Source organism: Taeniopygia guttata, chromosome 6 (genome assembly GCF_048771995.1).
Source record: "Taeniopygia guttata chromosome 6, bTaeGut7.mat, whole genome shotgun sequence".
Lineage (NCBI taxonomy): Eukaryota > Metazoa > Chordata > Aves > Passeriformes > Estrildidae > Taeniopygia > Taeniopygia guttata.
Genome location: NC_133031.1, coordinates 10,297,441 through 10,320,071, shown reverse-complemented (window position 1 = coordinate 10,320,071; position 22,631 = coordinate 10,297,441). Strand labels below are relative to the sequence as shown.

At 37.2% G+C, this 22,631-nt stretch overlaps 1 protein-coding gene across 9 annotated transcripts in view; it reads left to right on the top strand.

Annotated features, from left to right (window-relative positions):
* Positions 1 to 21,733, top strand: part of WAPL (WAPL cohesin release factor) — a 134,379-nt gene extending 112,646 nt beyond the window's left edge. For all 9 annotated transcript variants that reach the window (XM_072931424.1, XM_072931423.1, XM_030276710.4 and 6 more), the window contains 12 exons: positions 579 to 690; positions 5,813 to 6,040; positions 9,836 to 9,947; positions 10,820 to 10,917; positions 12,475 to 12,551; positions 13,729 to 13,904; positions 14,221 to 14,336; positions 15,019 to 15,180; positions 16,351 to 16,558; positions 17,705 to 17,793; positions 18,814 to 18,909; positions 19,261 to 21,733. In XM_072931424.1, coding sequence (XP_072787525.1) covers positions 579 to 690; positions 5,813 to 6,040; positions 9,836 to 9,947; positions 10,820 to 10,917; positions 12,475 to 12,551; positions 13,729 to 13,904; positions 14,221 to 14,336; positions 15,019 to 15,180; positions 16,351 to 16,558; positions 17,705 to 17,793; positions 18,814 to 18,909; positions 19,261 to 19,326 — 1,540 coding nt within the window. In that variant the 3' untranslated portion in view covers positions 19,327 to 21,733. The remainder of the gene's footprint in view (positions 1 to 578; positions 691 to 5,812; positions 6,041 to 9,835; positions 9,948 to 10,819; positions 10,918 to 12,474; positions 12,552 to 13,728; positions 13,905 to 14,220; positions 14,337 to 15,018; positions 15,181 to 16,350; positions 16,559 to 17,704; positions 17,794 to 18,813; positions 18,910 to 19,260) is intronic.
* The last annotated feature ends 898 nt before the right edge of the window (positions 21,734 to 22,631 follow it).

Below are 22,631 nucleotides of genomic sequence, written 5' to 3'. Positions count from 1 at the left end.
AAATTCGTATGCTGGTCAGTGATTACTGATACATTTGTCAGATCTTTTCTGAAATCTTTTGTGTATCCATCAATCATAAACGCAGCAATAAATGTAAAAAGAAGTTTTATGTATAAGCAATATTAGGCATAAGTGAGACTAGTCAGTTAATTAGATAAGCATTAGATAACAATGGAAATTCACATTTACAATTTCTCATAATGTCTTGGTCCATAATGAGCTCTCCCATGTCTCTAAATCAGAGCTTCATGCTTAATCTGTGGCACTTTACTTTCAATTTAACTACTGGAAATTTTCAGCTATTTTTTTTTTTGAGAAGCAAATTCAAGCTGCCCTTTAAAATCCTGTTTTTAGCCAAGCTTAAACTAAAGCAGACATAGTTTGGTACTGATAAGAAACTTGAATAAAACACTGCTCACCAATTGCAAACCTGCCTTAGACAAATTTTAGCTGAAACATTCCAACAGTTTGCCAAAGGTCTGAGGACTGTGGTCAGTCTTGTGTTGAAGACTTGTTTATCTGCTGTTCTTGTTAAGTGTGGTCATTTCAGTCCTTCTAACCCAGTTAATTTTCTGCAGTGTAATCAGCTTGGCGACCAAGTGTGCCATGCCCAGCTTCCGGATGCACCTGCGAGCACATGGGATGGTAGCCATGGTTTTCAAAACACTGGATGATTCCCAGCACCACCAGGTAGGGCTGCAGTGTGCATTTCATTGTGTTTGCTGAGACCTGTTCTGCTGCCTGGGGATTTTGTTCAAGGGCAAGCAGGCAGTGTACTGTGTACTGGTGTGTGTGTATGTATATATATTTATATTTATAGTCCAGTGTATCTAATGGTGCCTCTGGGATCAGTGGCTCCATTTTAGGAAGCATAAAAAATGAAGGCACCTGTGTTCTGCTGACAAATTCCTTATTACACTGTGTTTGTGTGTTTCTGGGTTTGGAAATTCTTTTTTAAAAAACTAGGGATTTTGTAAAAATGGACTGTGCTTTGGATTGCTATTTTATTTATTATCTTTAGCTTTTTAAGGGTTTTATTGTTGTATTTTAAATTCTTTCAAATGCATTTGAAAGGAATCCTTCCTCCTTAGATTTAGAGGTGGCTCTCAGCGCTCATCTCCAGTGCTTGTATGGGAATTACCACCTCTTCTGTAGCTGTTGTAGGGATTTTTAATGTCTTGTGCTTGTCTCCTTGAGCACTGCTGTAATTGCAGTTTTAGGATGCCCTGAGTGTATATAATGTCTGTTGGATTCTAGGAAATGTAAGTTTCATCTATTTATGGTAACATGACCTGAGAGTTAAATTGAAGCAGTTTAGTTTTCCTTCTTATCAATGTTACCTCTGTGGGGTATCCCTTGAGATATTTTTACAAAAGCTGAAAAGATGAGATTTTACTTGAAATGGGTAGTAGCTGTGTATGTCAGTCAGGTTTATAATTTTCTGTAGTAGCTCTAGAAGCGTGGCATACAATGCAGAATGCAACCTAGCACCCACAGAAATAGACATTTCAGAGATGGTATGTGACATCTTACCGTGGGTGGGGGGAAAAAGCTGTAGTTTTAAGTAACTGATTTAGAATAATAGCTTATTTTCCATCTCCTTCAAGAATTAGCAATGGCTAATTGTAACACATCGGCACCAGGTTCAATGAGTTCATTTTGTGAGCTGTCAAAATAGTGCCAAGTGATATTAGAAATAAATGAAGTACAGCCACTCTATTTAGGACAGTTGGCACCACTGAGTTGCAGGAGATGGGCAGAGGACAGCCACAGTTCCCTGGAAAATGTAGAAGTTTGCTTGGGTGTATTTTTGGCTGTCTTTTAACAGTTACCATTATTCTTTCATTTTCAAAAGAACTAGCACATACAGTTCAAAAGGAAATTGCATGCTATTATTAGTCTGTAGTAACAAAAAGCATTGATTATATTCACTATTTTCAGTATATTTGATGAAGTGCTCCCTTTTGTCAAAGAAAAAATTGATAGTTGATGTTTAAATATCGTTACAGTACACTCTTGGTACTGATTTTACAGTATTGTGAAATTACTGATTTATCAAACTACTCTTGATAAATGCTAATAGGTATGCCCTAACTACTGACAGTATGTGCTTCAACACTAACATCTCTGGATAAGCACACTGTCTGTCTCTACTACCCTTTCATTCACTAATTATTTCACTGATATTTTATTTTTTTCCAATGGATAGAAATTTCTCCACTAAATCTCAGTTCAAAGTAATTGAAGAATAATAAATCACATTTGCCTTTGCATGCATGGCACAAATCCCTGTAGGATAAATAAGAACTGAGCTAAAAATGCACATTTATTGGGTTAATATTTTCTTAAAGAGATGGGGAGACTGCCACAATGACTCTGTTAATGGAAACAAATATGAACTTATGCTGCATTCATTGTTCAGATGCAGTAGAATAGACTGAGTGTATAGGGGACTCTTAACATTTCCATAAGGAGTATAAAGTACCAGTTGCATACTGGCAGTTGGCATTTTTTGAACCAGCAGGGAAAACAAAATACCATCTATCTTACAGAGCTTTACCCAAAAATAACAATGTGAAAATTACTTGTTCCACCAAATTTTTCTTGTAGACTTGTGCTTAAACATAAGTTTTTAATTGACTTTGTATCTTCAGTCATGCTTTGTAAAGATTTTGAAGCATTGTTAATTTTTAAAATAAAAACTATATTTCCATTATAGCTGTCAGTAGTTAAGCACAGAAATGTGGTTTTATAATGTCTTCAGCATGAGAATAACTTTAAAAAAGATAAAAGTGCATTATATGTAGTGCTGAACCCTAGAAAATAACCATCTGTTCCCACAAGCTGGAGTATAAATAGAACAAGCAAGAGAAGACAAGGATGAGAGTGGGTGTAAGTGGTCTGCCATTTCTGGAGTGTATATTCAAACTAGGATGTTTTCCTGAATTCTGTAGAAGTATGGCATGCAAATCCATAGTTAGATACTCTGTGAAATTTATGTCTAGAGCAAATTTTATTTATTTTACTTTTTTCTTTTTTTGCTTTTATTTGGAAGCAGAATGTGTTTTATGCATCTTGAGGAGTAGAATGAGATGAGGGAAGCTCACCTGAAAAAAATCACTCTTCTACTGCAGTCTGTAAGGGTGGCATTTGGAAGGATTGATTTTGTTCTTTGGTTGGGTTTTTTGTTCTCTTAGAATACTGATCAAATATGAGTTGTAACAACAATTTTCCCTTCATTCCAAACTCAGAATTGTGTATGGCAGGGCATGAGATAGCTTTCAGTCAGTGTGGTTAATTAAACACAGAAGATCAGAGCAAAATGTACAATTGTTTTACTCAAGATGCAGACTACGGGGACTAGGAGAAACCAGCTTTTCAAAACTCTTATCACTGGTATGAAGCTGAAGCAGGTTTCTTCCATGCTGTAAACACATTCACGTTTGAGGTCCTTACTTTTATATCATCACTATTTTCCTGTTGCACATCAGCAGTTGGAGGCTTTTTGGCCTGAATCTCTGCTGTTATGTGCTGTGGCAATAACCTGGCTCTTGTTACACAGAGCCAGTCCATCCTTTTTGCTTTCCAGCAGCCCTCCTGCAGCCTTAAACTCCCTGCATCGTGCCTTGGTGATCTGATTACATTTAAGTATCTTGAAACCTGGGTGGCCAGTCTGAAGGGAAGTGTTGGCACAGCTGATGCAGGCAGAAAAAGAACCATTACTCCCTTCATAATGGAAAGCTGGTTTGGTTGAAAAGAAGGGAACCTGGAACAAGGCAAGGCTTGGTACAGATGTTTACAGAGTCAGTGTGATTGCCCTTACCAGACTTTGGGGTATCTGTAAGGCATTTTTGACTAATGATCTAAGTCTGACTTCTTGAAATGCCTAAATAATGGCAGCCCAGATTATAAATTCACACTTTCCCTCTGTTAACTGCTGCATACTTTCTAGTTCATAGAAAATCCTTTGGGACCTTTGAGCATTTTTTTTAAACCAGGAAACTCACCTAGATAATGCTGGTCATTAAATATAGTTCTTCATAGATGAAGTCCCACATTGGCTGAACAATGATTAGCTAACCTTTGGTTCCTCTGGAATGTGTGTATGCCTGTGTCCTGTTTAAATCACTGCCATTTTGGAAGTACCCAGTTCTTCAAGGAACCTGACATGTACAGTTTAAGCCAGCTGCAAGTAAATGAAGAATAAACAATTTCTGTAATTAAAACAATAACATTGTAAGGCTTATGGGAGAAAGTTACTGACAATCAAGGTAAACAATGTATGCCTTCTGCAGACAGTTCACATGGATGCTTTTTGCCTTACATCTGGGAAGGCTGGAGTAGTGATAAAAGGCTGGGGTAGCTTTAACAGCCCTGTCTTCATGTATTCATAAAAGATGTAGATTTGGAAACTCTTCCTTCCTTCCTTCAGTAGTTCCAGTACATCTTTGGTAGTTGGTCAGATTAAAGTCTTTATTCACCTGAGGATTTCCTTAACTCAGACAGGAATGAGTTTTGACATAGCTTTTGATAGACTGTCAGCTGCCTAATCCTGTCTTGGAAATGCTGATATTGCTTAGTATGACCAGGTATGATTATTGCTTACTTCTAAAATAAACAGAGTAGATAATGATTGCTTTGATGGTTAGCTGAACTCTAAACAAGATGTTCATCTGCTATGACACTGAATTCTGCTCTTTCCTGTTGAGCTGTACAACATTTATGTTCCAGAATTAGTTTGTTTCTGTGTTTAATTTACCTTAGACAGAAACAATTGCAATGGATGCATGCAGTATGTTGACTCCTGAGAGTTGAACTCAGAAGGAGCACATATGCCCCATACACCCCCCAGCTCTCAACTCCTCCAGTTATTGACAGAGGTTTCTGACAGTTTTGTGCTCAGCACACCTCTGTTCCCAGTGAACATTTTTCCTCTTGCCTGTAACTTGGAGCTCAGTGCTCTCAGTGCAAGTGTGGTACTTAGACACCAGGGATGGATGGCCTTGCTTCACTGCTGTCTGTCCCTTCCTGACAGTCATCTTCTGCCTTGGCTTTTCTGGAGCCTCATGAAGGTAGAATTTAATTCCTTCTTCAAGAAGAATCAAGTGTTCTTTAGCCAGTCAGATGTGCCTCTACACCAATTCTGTGTAAAATATGGGCGGTCAGGTTAATAACATTCACATGTTAAGGGCTGATGGGGATGGACAGGGGAAGCTGGTTTATGTTCTGGCTACTTCCAAAAAGCAGAATTCCCCTGGAAAGAAATGTGTTTATGGTGGAAAAGTTTGGATAAACTATTGAGTGACAGACCCATTTAGCAGAATCAGAATTTATGTCCCCAGGCACTCCCTCCCTGCAGACACTTGTCCCCATGATCTCTGGATTTTTTGGTGCTGTCACCAGTTCATCCCCTCAAACCAGACTGTTCACCTGCCTTGCCGTGTACCCTGAGCTGTTTTACTTTGTTCCCCTGCTGTCTGTCTCTTCTCTAATACTATGTTAGTAGAGTTACTATTTCTTACTCTGTCTGCAGTACTGAGTCTCTAAAAAGTAGAAATCCCTGCTTTTCTACTAGGGTTTTGTAAATCTGTTGAGTGCTTTGTGTCTCAGTTTTATTTGTCAGGAGAACGCATTAGTAACTGGGTAGAAAGAATCTCCATTCAACAGTGGGTGCTTATGCAAGTGCTAGAATGGGGCCTGTCACACCTTTTCTTGTATGAATCTTCAACTTACTTATTAAAAATAGTGAAAGGTCTGCCTAAAATGATTAGTAAAAGCTAATTGATTTTTTCTCTTTCTCTCCCAACCCAAGAATTTGTCCCTTTGTACAGCAGCTCTAATGTACATCCTTAGTAGAGATCGCTTGAACATGGATTTGGACAGAGCTAGTCTAGATCTGATGATACGGCTTCTAGAATTGGAACAAGATGCTTCCTCTGCCAAGCTGCTGAATGAAAAAGACATGAATAAAATTAAGGAAAAAATTCGGAGACTATGTGAGACTGTTCACAACAAACATCTTGATCTCGAAAACATCACGGTGGGTAACATGCATTTATTGGAAAGTCTTGGCAGTTGTGGAATGCTTAATAAAATGGAACTTGAAAGCATCATCCTTCATTTCGTGTCCCCAGCAAAGGATTCATGGTATTTCATTTACCTTTTATGTGTACCTGACTGCACTTCAAGTGTTCTCTTCAGATTTGAAATTTCCTTTTTTAAGGGTTGTTTGTTGGATAAAGTTAGGATGTTCTTCTGTGTCTGTGTTTGGCCCTGCTAAGGGTAGCTAGTTATAGGGAGCAGTTGCAAACAAGTAACACGAAATAACCATGTGTTTGACGCTTACACATAGGCTGACTCCATTTCTTTGCCTAAGTTTTGTAAGTACTTCCACAAGCAGGGATTTGTGCATGAGAGTTACTAAATTAGTGTACTAAATTAAAACTGGTTCAGGTTTTCACATTTTAAAAAAATTCTGTCTTGCAGAAAGTGATTTTTCCCTACCCAAAGTGTGATGGCATGTTGCTTACCATGAATGTGGATGAATTTTTTTCCTTCCTTTCTCAAATGTACTTGCTCTTTATGAAAATACCGTCATTTCTAGCAGAGTGAACTGGTTCTGTTTAAAAAGAAATTTGATGCTATCATCAAACTAGCTTAGAAAATAAAAAGGCTAAGTTGCAAGGTTTTTTAGAAGAGTGTATTTTAAGAATTGATTGACAGATTGATTAGATTAGTAGCCATAAATCACAAAAAGTAATGTCTGCTTCTGCCATATTTCAGTATAGTCGATGTTAGTGTGATCTTAATTTTTTGACATCCTGTAATACATTCATTTCAAGATTCTTGTAATGATTATAGCCTTTTTTCTGTAACACTTATACTCAATGGGAGAAGCTTCTGATTTATTGCTTATGAAGTGAGCTTTTCAGAGATTTTCAGTGCAAGTAAAGTTCCAATTCCTGGCAGTAATCTGCAGTCAGGATTGTGTTCCATATTCAGTTAGACTAAAACATTATGTGCCTTGTTGGGCTGGAACTTTCTTCTGTAGCTTTTGGGACTTTTGTGTCAGTTTAGGAAGAGAGTCCTTGGGATGTTTTCTCTCCAAATTCTGGCTATGGAGCAGAGAGCTGAATTGGTATGAAGCACCACTGTTCTGTAGCTTTAGCAAGAGCTGAATTTTGGGTGAGGAAGATAATATCCATGACATCATTGTTAACTTTGGCAATCAGATTGTGGTGACAATGGATTACAAATTACAATTTTTAGGCTTGTTTCATACAAATATATGAAAGATGCTGGTAGGGAGTTTGAATTAACTTTCTGGCCTTGGAAATCTGCAGAGGAAGAAAGAACATGAGATTATATTCTGCATTTTAAGTTTACAGTCTGAAAATACCACCACAGAATGTTCTTTAGATGGTGATCAGCTAGGATTTGGTATAATCAGAGTCTTCTTTCAGTGCTTTTTTGGCACTGAAGGCAGCTTACATAGCAGAGTTTGTCAGTGCCAGGATATCTCTTGCACTATAAAATGTAAGACAGCTCCCTTTATTAAGCATGGAACAGCTGGTGCAGGTTCCTCATTGCTAAAGCATCCAGCCACAAAGACCACTGTCTCCTGCTTGAGCTTTTCTCATATTCATAATCTGATCTAGCCTGTTGCTTTTTTATGAACTGTAATTCTGTTCTTGTTTTTTTCTTAGACACAGATTTTGAAAGGAGAGGATATATCAAAAGGGTCTCTGTCTTGTGAGGAAGTTGTTCATGAGTAAAGAGCATTAATATCCTCGGCCATCAGTTTCAGCTGCTTTATTTGAGGGTTTTTCCCTGAGGCAGCTCTATTTCTTAAATTTATTTTGAGCTGTTGCTGTAAATGCATTGAATATTGTAGTACCTCACAGATGGAAGCTGGTTTCCTCCCAGCTGCACCATCTAGAAGTAGAGACTGTATAGTATTTAGAGAATATTTGCAATCCAAATGAGATGATTAGGTTCTCTTCCAGTTTAAAATAGTAGCAGTGGTAAGTTGAGACAATAATGAACTTCATATGTTGAAGATCAAGCTTCTTTCATGTAGATCCCTGTCATGAGATACAATAAGTGATCTCTGTTTTGTACTAAATGACGCGCAGAAAATGCAAAAAAAAAGAGCCAATCTTCTGGGGGTAAAGAAAAGCTCTGTGCGTTTTCAGACTCAGACATACCCAGTGAGAAGCAAGATATATGTTTTTATACCTCCAGTTTGTGCCTAACCAGTCACACCTTTGCTTTTTTGAATCTTCAGGCAAAGGTGATCGATTTGCCTCCCTCTTTCCACAGACAACCTTGTGTGTCTGTCTAGAAGTGTGGCTGGACTAACTTTTGAATATTCAAAGGCTCTGTTCTCTTGATGGCTGTTTATGTTAAAAACATAAACCCAGAAACCAAGAAGGAGGTGTGTGCAGGTTGAATTTGTTCCAGGTTCGCTGTGCTGCATTAGAAGAAGATAAACCTGAAGAACCTGGCCTTCACCTCAGCGAATGGCGCTCACCTGTCAGTGAGCACAGCCTTCTGGAGCTCCTGCTTGTGCAGCAGCTGCCTCCTCACTGTTGCATCATAGCAAAAGCCTTCAGGAGTGACTTCTGTTTTCAGATGGTGAAAGAGCTTATTCTACTTTCACTCTCAGCATAAGGCTTAAATGTTAAGGCAGCCATGTTTTGGGCCTTTGGTGTTAAAATTTTTAGTAATTGACAAAAATTTTGAATGCAATGGATTATTTTATTCAAAAGCAAAAGAGTTATGAGGTTTCATTGCTTTTATTTAAAAAATTGCCATCCTTATCAAGTGTGTACAAATATCAGATTATAGTATTTTAGGGTTATTGAAAGTCTTATTGCCCTCTGGCAAAAAATTAATCACTGTGTTTTAAATATTGTGCTGCCTTTGAGCTTTTATGGTATAGTTATTTAGGAAATTAACTGACCTACTGTAGATTTGCTGCTACTTGTGTTCTCTTGATGCACACAACCCTTTGCTGACCCAAGGGTTCTTCCATTTGCCCTGGAGAAATGCTGTTGCTGTTATGCTCATAGTGACAGTGTGTGGCAGGGCTTGCTCCTACAATCCAGAAACAACTTTGGGTGGTAACTTTCTTTTCCTCCTTGGAAATCAAGTATTTTGAAAGCAAGAAAAGGAGCTGGAGATGCTGGGGGGTGGGGGGAGGGCTCATACTGAGACAATGGAGTGTTTGCTCAAGCCTGTTGAGTACTGTTCTACTTCCATTTGCAGGGGGTGAACTTACTTTTATCATTGTTGAATTTATATGTGTGTTCCTCCTTTTTTTGAAAAAAGTGTATCAGTAAATAGAATAAGGTTTCCTGCAATTGTTCAGTTTAATTGCTTTATTATGTAGGTTTAAAATTAAAAACACAAGATACCTCCACTGGCGATAAATGGGATCTTTGAGTAGCAAAGCCAATGTATCTGAGAGATTGAGAAGCTGTGTTCACTGGGGATTTTCTTGATTTTTTTACTGCCTGGATGATTTGTCCATTTACTTCCTCCAGTTGTTTATTTTGATAACAAGAGAAACAGATGATATGGGTCTTACTGGATTTTCTAGGCTATTAATAAGATAAAGAAAATTTGAAAATGCAAAGTATCTTTTTTATCAGTACTGTAATTTTTTAGATATGCGTATTTTTCAGTCTGTTCTTGCTCCCTCTGGTGGTGGTTCTCAGAATCTATACTTTCGTTTTTGTGTTTTTCCTATGACGGATATTTGTGTGACTTGGTATTATTGGCTACAGCTGCATATGTTGATTTCACTAATTCCAGAACCTCACTCTTTCAGACTGGGCATTTGGCAATGGAGACATTACTGTCTCTCACCTCAAAGCGAGCTGGGGACTGGTTTAAAGAAGAATTGCGACTTCTGGGTGGTCTGGATCATATTGTAGATAAAGGTACAGTGGGGATACTGCTTGAAAATGTGAAAAAATAGTGAATTGTAATAAAATGTTTGCTTTTTGTAATGTTCATTTCCTGTGGTTGAAAATAGAAATATTGTGTATTTTTCTTAGCAGTGTTTAAAAAAAATACGCAATTCAGTATCAAGTAACTGAGAAATATTAGTGATTTTAATCTGTTTCAGGTGGGATTAAAAGTAGTTTTCATGTTAAGTAGAATGTGTAAGAGCATTGCATTACAATGTATGAGAATAAAAATGGCTTAAGCTTGGACAGAATTGATAAGTATTTCTGTACAGCACACTTATTCTAGAGTAGAATCTCTGTTATAGTCTTCTAGAGTTATTTACAGACCAGATATTTTTAAACTAAATATACCAAAGGAAGTAAACCCTTCAAGAGGAAATGGTGGTGGGGGCGGGTTCAAGGATATGCCTCAGTTACTGTGCTTTTGATCAGAATCTCCTAGCTAGGAAAAGAGACATTTCTAAATGAATTTTTGACCTGAATAAAGCTTGGTCTTAAGTAAGCAGTGGGAGAACAAAGAAGGGACTGGAGAGATGAAAGTATTCAATTTGAACACAGTTTCAAGGTATGGTTTCAGACTTGTAAAGTTTGGGAAGTGTGTGCTTGTCCTGTCTCTTTCCTCTTCTAAAAGACTCCCTTAGAGTCTTCCTTGTTTTTTTCCTTTACCTAGAGAAATGAAAATTTTTGGAGTGCTGATCACATCTTCATGCTTATTTCCTGCCATTAGAGGTGTGCAAGTGTAAATTCAGTTGATAACAACTCTTAAGTAGCTGGTTAGTTTGTACACCTGGCTTTTGGAGACCTCTTACTCATGGAGGAAAACAACTTCTTTTTGTGTTTAGTTAAAGAATGTGTGGATCACCTAAGCAGTGATGAAAACGAGGAGAAGTTGGTTGCTTCGTTATGGGGTGCAGAGAGATGTTTACGGGTCTTGGAGAGTGTGAGTATGAGCAGATCCTTTGCATTTCTGAAAGCTGCTTCTTAAGCAGTTCTGGTTTACAGTCTTTCAGTGTATAGTCACATTATAGCTCCATAAGGTTGATTTTTATTTTTTTTTAAGACTTTACTAAATTTCTGATGCTTATCAGTGTTTCTGTAATGTTTGAAAAGTTAATGTACTATTCTGTATGTGTGTACCACATTCCAAGATTATTTTTGGTAAAAATAACTAAGTATAACGTGATGTTTTTCCTTAAATTCCTACAAAAAGCTGCTGTTTTTGGATATTGTTTTCAAGGCATGAGTTTTGACTCTCCAATGTGTGCCTAGTAATAACTGATCATTATAGAAGTGGGATTTTCTTAGAAGCAGGAAATCAATGTTAAGAGTTGCTACTTTGAGCCATCAGCTGGAGAAGTGCTGAAAGAGAAAATTGTCCTGAAAGGCAAATGAGTCCTGTCACAGTTGAGTGTGTAAATGCAGATGGTAAATATTTCTTTGAGAACTCGTAAGAAAATCAAAATACATGGTACTTCTGTAGAGTTTACTTGACAGGAATGGTGTTTGTGTGTCTGCAATACCTTCACTGAGGTTGGTGTTTGTTACTGGTATTACTCTGTTTCTGTTGTGATACCCTAAGAAAGCAGAAGAGCCTTGTTATGTTCTAGCAATGCAGCTCCACACAGCAGCAAACATTTGGGATCAGAGTACAGGTCAATGAATCTTGCTCAACACCTTAAACCCAAAGTAGAGGGCAAATAGTTACAGTGGTCGCTTGTTTTCTTCACTAAAATAGAAGGACAGACTTAAAGATAGTGTAAATGCAACCTAAAAACTGAGAAACAAGAACAATTGTTGAAGGGTGTCTTAAAAATTCTCTTTACCTTTCTTCTCAGCAGTGAGAAAAAATATTCAGAGTCATTTTCTGCTTTTATATTGAGTAGATGGAATTGCCAAGCAAGAGTAGAAGAGCCTTGTCTAGTGTTAGAACATTCAAATTTGGACTTAGGGGTGTTTATGATTTAGTAAGATCCTTACAAACTTGGGAGAGATGACAAAATTCAAAACACGCCAAATCATGCAAGTCCAAGAAAAGAACTTCTGTTGCTTCTGAAAATGGATTCCAAGTTTCAGCGAAGGGAATCAAGGAGAATCTTGAGTGTTATGGTTGGATGCATAATAAGCTCTCAGGAGTGGATTTGATGTCAAGTCCTTAAAATGCCATATATATAATTGTGTTCTCTATACACACTTGGGATACTGTAGTCCCAGAGTGTGGATTCAGGGTTCTGCTGTGGCAAAATGTTCTGCTGCATGGTTTCTGTACTTTTGTCAGGGAAGATGGTTTTATCTTCAGTGCCACAGTTATTTAAAGATGAAAACTCCAAGGAAATGAGAAATGAACTGAAAACTGAAAAATGAGAAGTGAAAGTTTACACTGGATATTAGCCAAGAAATGTGGAACTGAATAAAGTATAATAGTAGTAAAACAGAATGCTTCTCTTCCACGGGAAAAGACTCTCTTATTTTTAATACTACTTTTTCCTTCTCTCTTTAGGTAACTGTGCATAATCCAGAAAATCAGAGCTATCTGATAGCATACAAAGACTCTCAGCTCATAGTCTCCTCAGCTAAGTAAGTTGTAGAAAAAAAATCCCCAAAACCCCCAGTTTTGCAAAATACTTTGCATGATAGGGTAAAAAAAAAAAAAAAATGCTTTATACCAGAAGATTCTAGGGGTGAATAACCCCAAAATTTCCACTCTTGCTTTTTCATTGAGTGAAGTTCATGTAGATGGGGGTTTGGGCAACTACCTGAGTACTACCAGTGTGTAGGGCTGCTACTGTTGGGTCTATGGAAGCTGCAGACTGTGGATTCAGCTCCTTCTCTACTAAAAAGGAACACAGAAGAGGGTGAAGTGACATTTATTTATTGTGGCTTTGTCATGCTTAAGTGTTTACTGGAATGGAGCATAGCAGAATTGACAGTGTAACTAGGAATTAAAATAGTGAAATTTTGTTCTTGGCATTTCTCCCTGGCAGAGATTCTTGTACAAACACCTCTAACCCATTTACCAATCTGGGTGAGGTCTCAGTTGGCTGACAGAGCCTGTCTGCCCCTTGTATTGCTCTTCATAACAGAACAAATGAAGCTGAAAGTTTGACTCTGCAGACCTCATTGGAATTATGATTTCATGGTTGTAGGTTAGATATTTGGAGTATTTCTTTAAATAAAAATTAAGCAAACCACAATTTAATACGTTAGTTAAAACAGCATATATTTTTGACATTTCTGGTTTTCTTTGTAACTGAAATCAGTGTGGTAGTTTAACTGATGGTACACAGTAAAGTCATGCTTGTGGTCCATTAGTGTTACAAGATTAGAATTTTACTGTTGGGAAGTCATGTGTTTCTGAATGAAGTAGTTCTGAGAAGAGAACAAGAGAACATTCTGGTAACACCGTCACATTGTGTTGTGCTGGATAGTCAGAGGATATGAGAGGCTGGGTTTGTAGGAACAGGAGATATCTTTTATAAGACCATGTGATGAAGCTGGAAAGGAAAATTAACTTGCTCTTGAATTATCAAGCTGATAAAAAGCTAAGATTTCCAGATTTTTGTTTTCACAATTTCCAGTTGATCTTATAAAAGGATTTTATAGGTGATAAGTTTATTATCTGTCCCTACAGACTGGGTGTCAGAAAAATTCTGCATAAAACTCTGTGTCAGGTTTTTCCCCTGTGAAACAAGTCTAAAGGTGGAATGTTCTGTATGTTGTAAAGATAATTTTGTTCTGCATCATCTCCCTGCAGAGCACTGCAGCATTGTGAGGAGTTAATCCAGCGATATAATCGTGCTGAAGACAGTATCTGTTTACCAGACAATAAGTCTGTGCCTCACCAGAATGTAACTAACCACGTGGGTAAAGCCGTGGAAGACTGTATGAGGGCCATCATTGGGGTCTTGCTCAACCTGACAAATGATAATGGTAAGACAACAAATGTTTTTTGCATATTCTGTGCTGAGATGTCAAATAAACCATTAGTGTAAATATTTTTTTGTGTTGATGATGGTTTTTCAAATCCAGTGCTATAAAGGAATTATTCATGGTAGATGTTTGCTTACAGCCCTCAGTAATTTGTCTTTGCAAGCTGGGTGAAGAATTGCAAGCGTGAAATGTTTAGATGAGGGCTTGGACTGAGAGGGGCTGGTTTGTCATTAGAGCCAAAAGGTTTTTATTAGGCTGCTTACCATTATAAATGTGAATGTTTTCACTATTGAGCCTCTGAACTCTTTGTTTGCAGAATGGGGTAGTACAAAAACAGGTGAACAAGATGGTCTGATAGGCACAGCAATGAATTGTGTGCTTCAGGTTCCAAAGTTCCTACCTCAAGAGCAGAGATTTGATATCCGTGTGCTGGTAAGTTCTTGTATCTCATATCGACAGAAAAGTATTTGCCTCCTTCTTGTGCATTGAGCTGCTCTAGTTCCTTATTAAGGAATAGTTGCCCCTACAGTTTTCAGTGATCACATATATACCTAAAGTGAAGTACTTAGTTTCTGGGGTTGGAGGGTTTTTTTCCCTATGTTTGGTGGGGAAAAGTGCACCGCTTGATGAACAAAGAGATTTAGCTAAATAAGTATATGAATTAATAATTTTCAAACATATTTTCAGTTTTGGAAATATGTTTCATATTATTGTTTGAGTTAAAAGCTTTGTCAGATTTACCTCAGCTTATATAAAATGGGTCAGAGTGGCCTAATTACAGCAGTGAAATTGTGTATGTGAGGGATCTCTTACAAACATAAGCTCAGGGTTGCACACCTGAATCCGTAACCTCTGTAAAGGAATTCTCAGCTCCAAAAATGTTTTCATGTTCAGAATTGGAAAAACAGATTCCTGCATAAAAGTTCTCCTGTACAGGGATCTCTGTTCTATCTTGTATTTCTTTAAATTCTGATCCCCTTGTCTGTCAGACTGTTTCATAAGTTGGGTATTCTCAGAAAGATAAGGCCAAAGATGTTCATTTAAATAGATGGTTTTTGTTAAATCAGCTTTTTTTACAGTGTGTGTAATCTTTTTTAACTCTCCAATTTTGCAGGGATTGGGTCTGTTAATCAATCTGGTGGAATACAGTGCCCGGAACAGGCACTGCCTTGTCAATATGGAAACATCATGTTCTTTCGACTCCTTGTGTACGGGCGAAGGAGATGAAAGCCTGAAGATAACTGGACAGATTGATGCTGTTCAGGCTTTAGTGCAGGTGAGAAGTGTTTGTCCTGCAGTAGTTCCCATTTCTCATTATCAGACTGTCGGGAGGAAGGGAGAACTCGGCAATGAAAATGTGTCAGTTTTTCTGTTCAGTATTTTGAGGAGTGGAGCAAGGTATGGGGAAGATTGCTGCTCACAACTCTGACTTCTGCAGTGCTGTTCATTACAGAAACAGCTTCCCTGTAAAAGACAGTGGTTTACAGACATCCAGTAAAACTCTTTTGTTCCCATACAATTTATTTCTAGTTTTATTGTTCTTAGATGATTTACTTTGACTTCTGTTTTAAACCATCTGGGACTTTGCAACTTTAAATTAAAAAACAAGGTAATCCTTTATAAAAAGCAATAAAATACAGATGTAGTGATTATGGATGTGAAACAGCATTCTTAAATTGACTGTAAGAAAAAAGAAATTCACCAATAAAATGAAGAAAATTTAAAAATATATTTTAAAAAATCCACCAATATTTTTGGTAAGTGAGTTTAACCATGCAAACTAAAATGAAAAAACTGAAAGGAAATTACAGATGTTTTGTTGTAGTGGAGTTAATTTTATGGATGCTTTTCTCAGTTGTATTTAACTTTGTGAAATAACTGTTCAGTAGCAGACAAAAAAATCAGTAAAAATAATATTTAATATCTTAATGTATGTAGCTTGGCAAAGCTGTATTTCAAACTAGTGGTTGCATGGTTTAGGAAATAATTCACAAGAAATAAGTGTCTAATATGGGATTCCTTGTTCATTCACATTCTTTGCAAAGTCATTTTAAATGACTCCTCCTTTTTTTTGCTCTAAGGAAGCCAAGAAGGAATAATTAGCATGAAAAGAAAAGGAAAATTGGTAGAGAACAAAAATGGACAGGAAATTACGGCAGCTTGTAGTCTTCCAGCCATGTCTCAAGGAAAGTGATTAAACTTTTACGATGCCCAAGAGGAGCCTGTCAAGTGGTTCAGCGCCAGCCAGGGAGATCTTGCTGTGGAGCACAGCACTGCTGTTGGGCCAGGTTATATTTTCCTTTAAGGAAGAAAAGCATATTGTTAAGAAAAGCATTGAAGGCTAATTGTATTAAGGGGTAAATTGTGAACAGGAAATAAAAGTATTAAGTCAATGTGTTTAGGGTTTAGTTTCTAACAGTAATTCTCCTGGAATTCCCCACATCAGCTGTTCCTGGAGTGTGAGCGAGCAGCACAGCTGGCCGAGAGCCAGACGGACGAGCTGATTAAAGAAGCTCCCACAGCTCAGCATGATAAGAGTGGGGAATGGCAGGAGACAAGTGGGGAGATCCAGTGGGTCTCCACAGAGAAGTCAGATAGCACTGAAGAGAAGGATAAGAAGGAAGAAGACGATGAAGAACTTGATCTTAATAAAGGTATGTTGTCTGGCTGTGATGAGCTCAGAAAAGGCAAAGAACGGTGTGATTGTATAAAATCCCTCCTTGTCCTCTGCTTCTTATCTACATCCAGTCTCTAGGGCTGGGATTTCCTCAGTGAAACTGCTGCATATATAGGAGCCATTCAGATCTGAAGCATGAGAAGTAGAAGCTGTTATACTGCTTTTACCTTTTATCTGTTTCTTAACAGAGCAAAATAAACCCCAAAAGAAACAGAAAAAAAACCCCAGAAAGTTTTGGAACACTCCATGTACAAAATATTCTGGAAAGGATGTTTTTTAGGCTGTTACCTTGTTCTTCTGGAACAGTCCTTGAAAGTTACCTGCCTTAATTTTGTTTCCCAGGGTTCTTGTTTCAATCTACTTTAAGGGTTGGGGTTTTTTCCCTCCTCTCTCTGTTTGCCTCTTCTGTCCCCATTTGCTTTTTGTCTGTCTTCTCCCTCTGTCAGTGGTGTTCGAGGTACCTGTGTAGTGCATTGATGTACTGCATCTTTGGTAGCTTGTTCCAGGAATTTGAGTATCTTTGACCTATTACATAGTTTGTCTCTGGAAAATGGATCTGAAATATCATTCCTTCTTGCTTAATCTTCTAATAGTGGATGCAGTGTATGACTTTTAATAGTGTTTTCATCTCATGTTAATAGGTGTGGTATATTACTTTTTCCAAGCTTGCTTTATATCCTTCCTCCTCTTTGTTGCTCCACAACTGGTGTCTGCAGTTATTTGTAGTTTTTCCCAAAATGCTGAGTCATCAGCAGAAAATGCTGTGCCTGTTATCCTTAACACAGTAAACTAATTTGGGGGAGGTTTTAGAGGCATATAGTATCACATGAAACATTTGCATTGGTAGTTTGGGGTGTTCAGCGTACAGTTTGCACATGGAAATGGCAAATGACAAAATTCCTGTGCAGCAGAATGAGTTGAAACTGAATGAAGACCATTTTTCTTGTCAAGAATGTGCTGCTGAGTCAGTGAGAGTGGTGTTTCCTGATCTCTGAAATCTCAGCCCAAAAGGTCGTTTTGTTTGAGGAAAAAGCATTCTGCAAAGTGATAATGAAGGATTGTATTTGCAGCAGTAAAAGATACCAGCTGCTTAGAGAATACAATAGACTGTTGTCTTTTACAGCTCTTCAGCATGCTGGGAAGCACATGGAAGACTGCATTGTGGCCTCATACACAGCATTGCTTCTAGGCTGTCTCTGCCAGGAGAGTCCAGTAAGGGAATAAGTTGATCTTAAGTCCAGTATAATGTTTAATGAAGTGATAATTTACTGTATTGAAAGGGGTTTATTAAATTTGGCTTCAGTGTGAGGAATATGTTGGTGAAGCTACACTGATGTATACAGTTTTGGGAAGGGAAGAGTTGCCAGAGTTTTTTCCAGCCAAAACAAATTTTTTGAACATCCCTGTGTTTATCAAAAGCAGTTGGAATTGAGTATTTGACCTCTTCTAACTCTCTCCCCTTCCTTGTAGCCAGCAAAAGAATTAACTTTGGAAGTGCAGAGGAAAATTGGCTAAGCCTGTTCCTTCTCAATAGTTTTAGTAAGCAATTTACCATAAGACTTATTTATTCTTTATCAGTCTGCTTTAGTTTTTTCTTCCACTGAAATCAGATGAACTTGTGTGTGTCCCTATTAGTTCAAAATAATTATCAAGGACTGGAATATGTAATAGAAAGCTGAAGTTAAAAATATGGAACTCCAATGGCTGAGAACTCAGTAAAGTCTCCTATCAAAAATATGTTCACGTGAAAATTAGTTCAGATCTGCCTTTAGGCTTGTCTGAATTTACCATGTGCAGAAATGGGCTTTCAGGTGCTGTTCTGTGTCTTTGGACTGATCAGTGTCCATAACAGTTTCAGTGTTCTGAGACTGACAATGAGATCAGTAATTCTCAGCCCTTCACAGCTGTAAAGGGAGAGCCTCTCCCTATCAGGGGAGTGATCTGGTGGCTTGATAATCTTGTAGGTCCTGGGGATGGACGTCTGACAGGCGGGTTTTTTGGTTTTTTTTTTGTTTGTTTGTTTGTTTTTTAATTTCAACAAACCAACAATAAAAAATTATTTTAACAATTGTTTTCTGGAAACATAAACACAGTGAAGATATGAGTATTGCTTAAAAGAGACTTAAATATATAAATAAATATACTTGTCTTAGTGCATCTCACATGCAGAGCATTATAGTTCTGTGGCAGAAAAATGTTTCCCAAATAAGATGAGATTGTTTTATTTCTTAGATCAATGTGACTACTGTGAGGGAGTACTTACCTGAAGGGGACTTCTCGATAATGACTGAAATGCTCAAAAAATTTCTCAGTTTTATGAACCTTACTGTAAGTAATACATATTTCAAGTTGATGTTTGAAGATATTTTTGTAATTCTGTGTTCTGTTAATATTTTATGCATTTTAGAAACATTAACATTTTTCAGTTTGTGTCTTCATAGAGCACAGGAAGTTATTTTGTTTTTTAATACTGAAAGGCCATTTGTCTGTCATAATTTTGTCTCTCATTATATTGTGATTGGCCAGGAAGATATTTCTGAATCGGCTGCCTGAACCTAGTTGCTTTTACTGATGCATAATTGTAAATAGTAAAATTCTGAAAATAGAATAGCTCTCTGATATTTGAAGGAGGTGCTACAAATGCTTGTTTGTTACTTGTGTTTTCTGTTGCATTTCCAGTGTGCTGTTGGAACAACAGGCCAGAAATCTATCTCTAGGGTGATTGAATACTTGGAACACTGCTAGATACTTAACTTCCGCTGCAGGCACTCTAATGCTGGAGCTACCCTTAAACAAAAGAAATCGCCATGAAAGAAGTCCTTGAAGGATATACCAAGAGCATTCATCTGTGTCATTCGTGTTCGGATTTTTAAGGCTACCTGGTCTCTTAACCATGCATTCAGCATTTTCTAAAAGACAGTTACTACATCAATCTGCAACTATCAAAAATGAGGGGAAAAAGGTTCTGAGGAAAGTAAATAAAGAAACCTTGCTGTTTGTGATGCAGTGCAGTATTTAAATATTTTTGGCAGGGTTTACCCTCCCTATCTTTTTTCTTGCTTTGTTCGTGACAAGTTTCAAGGGAAAAACTTGCTGCTGATAGTGCAACTGCTGTTTACTGTTGAGCCACTGTTTCTTGCCAGCCAGGTGCAAAGGCAGCTTAGCTACTGAGGTATCAAACAAATGTTCTAATAAAGAAGTTCTGGACAGCAGCACCGCTCCTATTTGAGTTTAATTTGCTCCTGCTTTTTTTATTACTAGATTAATCCAAAATCATAAAATATAAATTTTTAAATACTTTTGTGATTTTAACTACTGTCTATATTTAAAATTTGTTGGAATCCAAAGAGGCGAGGATTGGATAGTTTATTTTTTATACTGTTTTGATTGAAATTTGGTCATTGAACTATTTCTCAGTTCTAAAACTCCCGTGGCCCACAAACTGTAACCTGCTAGACCATAACGCTTTGTAGTTCCAAGAGCATGCAGACCCATAAACACAGAGCCATTGAGGGTATCCACTAAAGGAATAGTGACTGTAAAAAGTTGTGCCCTGTTTAAAATGCAAGTCAAATAAAGAAAAAAAAAACCAAACCATTTCAAAAACACTCACTCGCAGGGTAGTTTACACTTCCAATAAGCAAAAACTTTGAAATGCTGTTTTAATTTGTTTCAAGGAAGAACTCAAGGTGTGTTTTATAATGTTGAATACAATTAATTTGGATGCTTTAGGGGGAATAATTTTAAAGAAGCTAAAACACCAATGGGGATTCATGTTTCCAGCTGACATAATCTTTCTATTTCATCCTTCTGTAGTATGACAGAGTTGAAATGCATACAACACAAAGCCTTAAATTGCTGATATAGCTAAGATTTTGTTCAGTCTGAGGTCTAGTTCACAGCAAAGCATTGTGTTTGAGGACTTAAGTGGAACAAAGAATCCCAGAAAATACATGACTTTTTAAACAATTTTTTTCTTGCACTCACTATTCAGACCAACAGAATTGATTATTAAGTATTTTTATTAAGGTGGTCTTGAATATTTGCAGACTGTTCTGCGATCTGCTTCGTTGACGTTTTGAAATACCTGTATAGGTAGTTACATCATGTTACTCCATTGAATTTGTAAAACTTGAAGCCATAAAAATATTAGTTCTATGTATAATGAGGGGGAAATAACAGGAAATCTAACCTGCTTTTAGATCTTGTGTTATCTCCGTGTATAAAGTTAAGAACTTGTGCTTTTGTATCAGTGCCAGCTGTAAATTTTTTACATACAGTGGCTGCCTTCTATGTCTTCCTATTTTTGATAATGCAGATTGTTGGGAATTCTGTAAGGAAGTAACTGATTAATGGCAAAAATCTTATGTTGGTCATTTTTTTTTTTTGCATTTTCTCTCATCACCTTCTAAAACTTAGTGTATCAGTGTAACTTAGAAAAGTTTTTGAGGTTGTGTTCCCCTTCTTCAAAAAAAACCAAACCAATATTGAGAGAGAGGGAAAAGGTGTACGTAAATGATCTGCATGAGGAGAAAATTAATAAATTTTTGGCCCATCTAGTTTTCAGATTTTAGAGATTTTCACATCTATAATGAGATTTCAAATTGATTATGTAGTTTCATGTGGAGAGATGGCAAGAGAAAAGAAGATGCAAATGTGATGATAGGGGAAAGCAGGGACAACTACCTTTCTTTGTTACACTGGTAATTGTTTGGGAATTGATTTACCTCAGTGTTTAACAGGTTTGTTTTTTTTTTAATGTAACTAATTGTCAAGCACTGACAAATGCAGATTTTTTTTTTTTTTTGAGGGTGGGGGGAGAAATCACCCTGTGAACTGCAGTGCATTTTTGTGTGTTAGACCCTCAAATAACTCTGCATTAAAGGGTACTTGAGGTCAACTTGCAAATTAAAGTTTTAAAGTAACATTTTTTCCATTGTAAATATTTGTGTAAATACTCTCAATTGGAAATTAGAACAGTAGAGTACTTTTCTGAATCCAATCCTATTTTTATTTTATACAGTATTTCTCAGCTGTGATCTTTGGAGCAAAAGCCAACGGCAGGAAAAATAGTTTGTACCAGTTTCATGAAGTATGTCTTTGGGTTTTTGTAAATAATTTTAACTCAAATAAAATTGCTACTTTCAATACATATCTTGTCTTTTAACATGCAATAAAACACTCCTCTGAGTGATTGCAGAAGGAAGGCAGTGTCAGGTAAATTGCTAAAAGAAAAAATGAAAAAAAAAAAAAAAGGATGCAAAAAATGATCAAGGAGCATTCGGAATGTAGTGCTTTGCATTTCACCTGTGTGTTGGGACAACAAAATTCAGTGCCTGGACCTGAGGCTGTGGTCAGTCAAACCAGCCAAGGCTGGAAATTTTCTGGAGATGATGTATTGTGATGCATTTTGGAATTCTCTGCACAAGTTGATCTTTCAGTAATAACTCTGGAGAGCTCTAGTCAGAATACCATAAATGTGATAGAGCACAGGAAAAATGGCACAGTTCTTATGGTGAGACTTTTCACATCATGGGGGGTGTTAATGGCTTTAAGTGAAAAGGGAGGAAATTACCATGAATGTTACTCTGTTTCTTGATTAACAGGAATGATGCTTTAATTTCAGGATGGATTATTTCCATGGATTTTTTTCTTGATTGGTACAACTAGCTATGGGTACAATATGCAATAATTCGTGAGCTGTAATGCTAGTTGAATGTGATGTGTCATCTCACTGCCACTTTGAACAAGCAGCAGCATAATGTAACATCATCTGTGCTGTGAGGGAATGGTACTGGAGTTTGAAACATGGAACAGTGTGTTATTGGTGTGTGGTACTGTAAAAGCCAAATGCAGCTTTATGTAAGCAAATGTTTTTAAAAAAATCTGGTAAGAGTATTTCCTCTTTTGTTGGTAGTTACGTAATGGAAGCATTGTGCGTGAATGCTTAGGGGTGACATCAGCATTTTCAGATTAACAGGATAATTGTGATGCTTCTACAGAAGATTTAGGAGTCACAGCCTTTCTCATAAATTATTTCCCTTTCAATC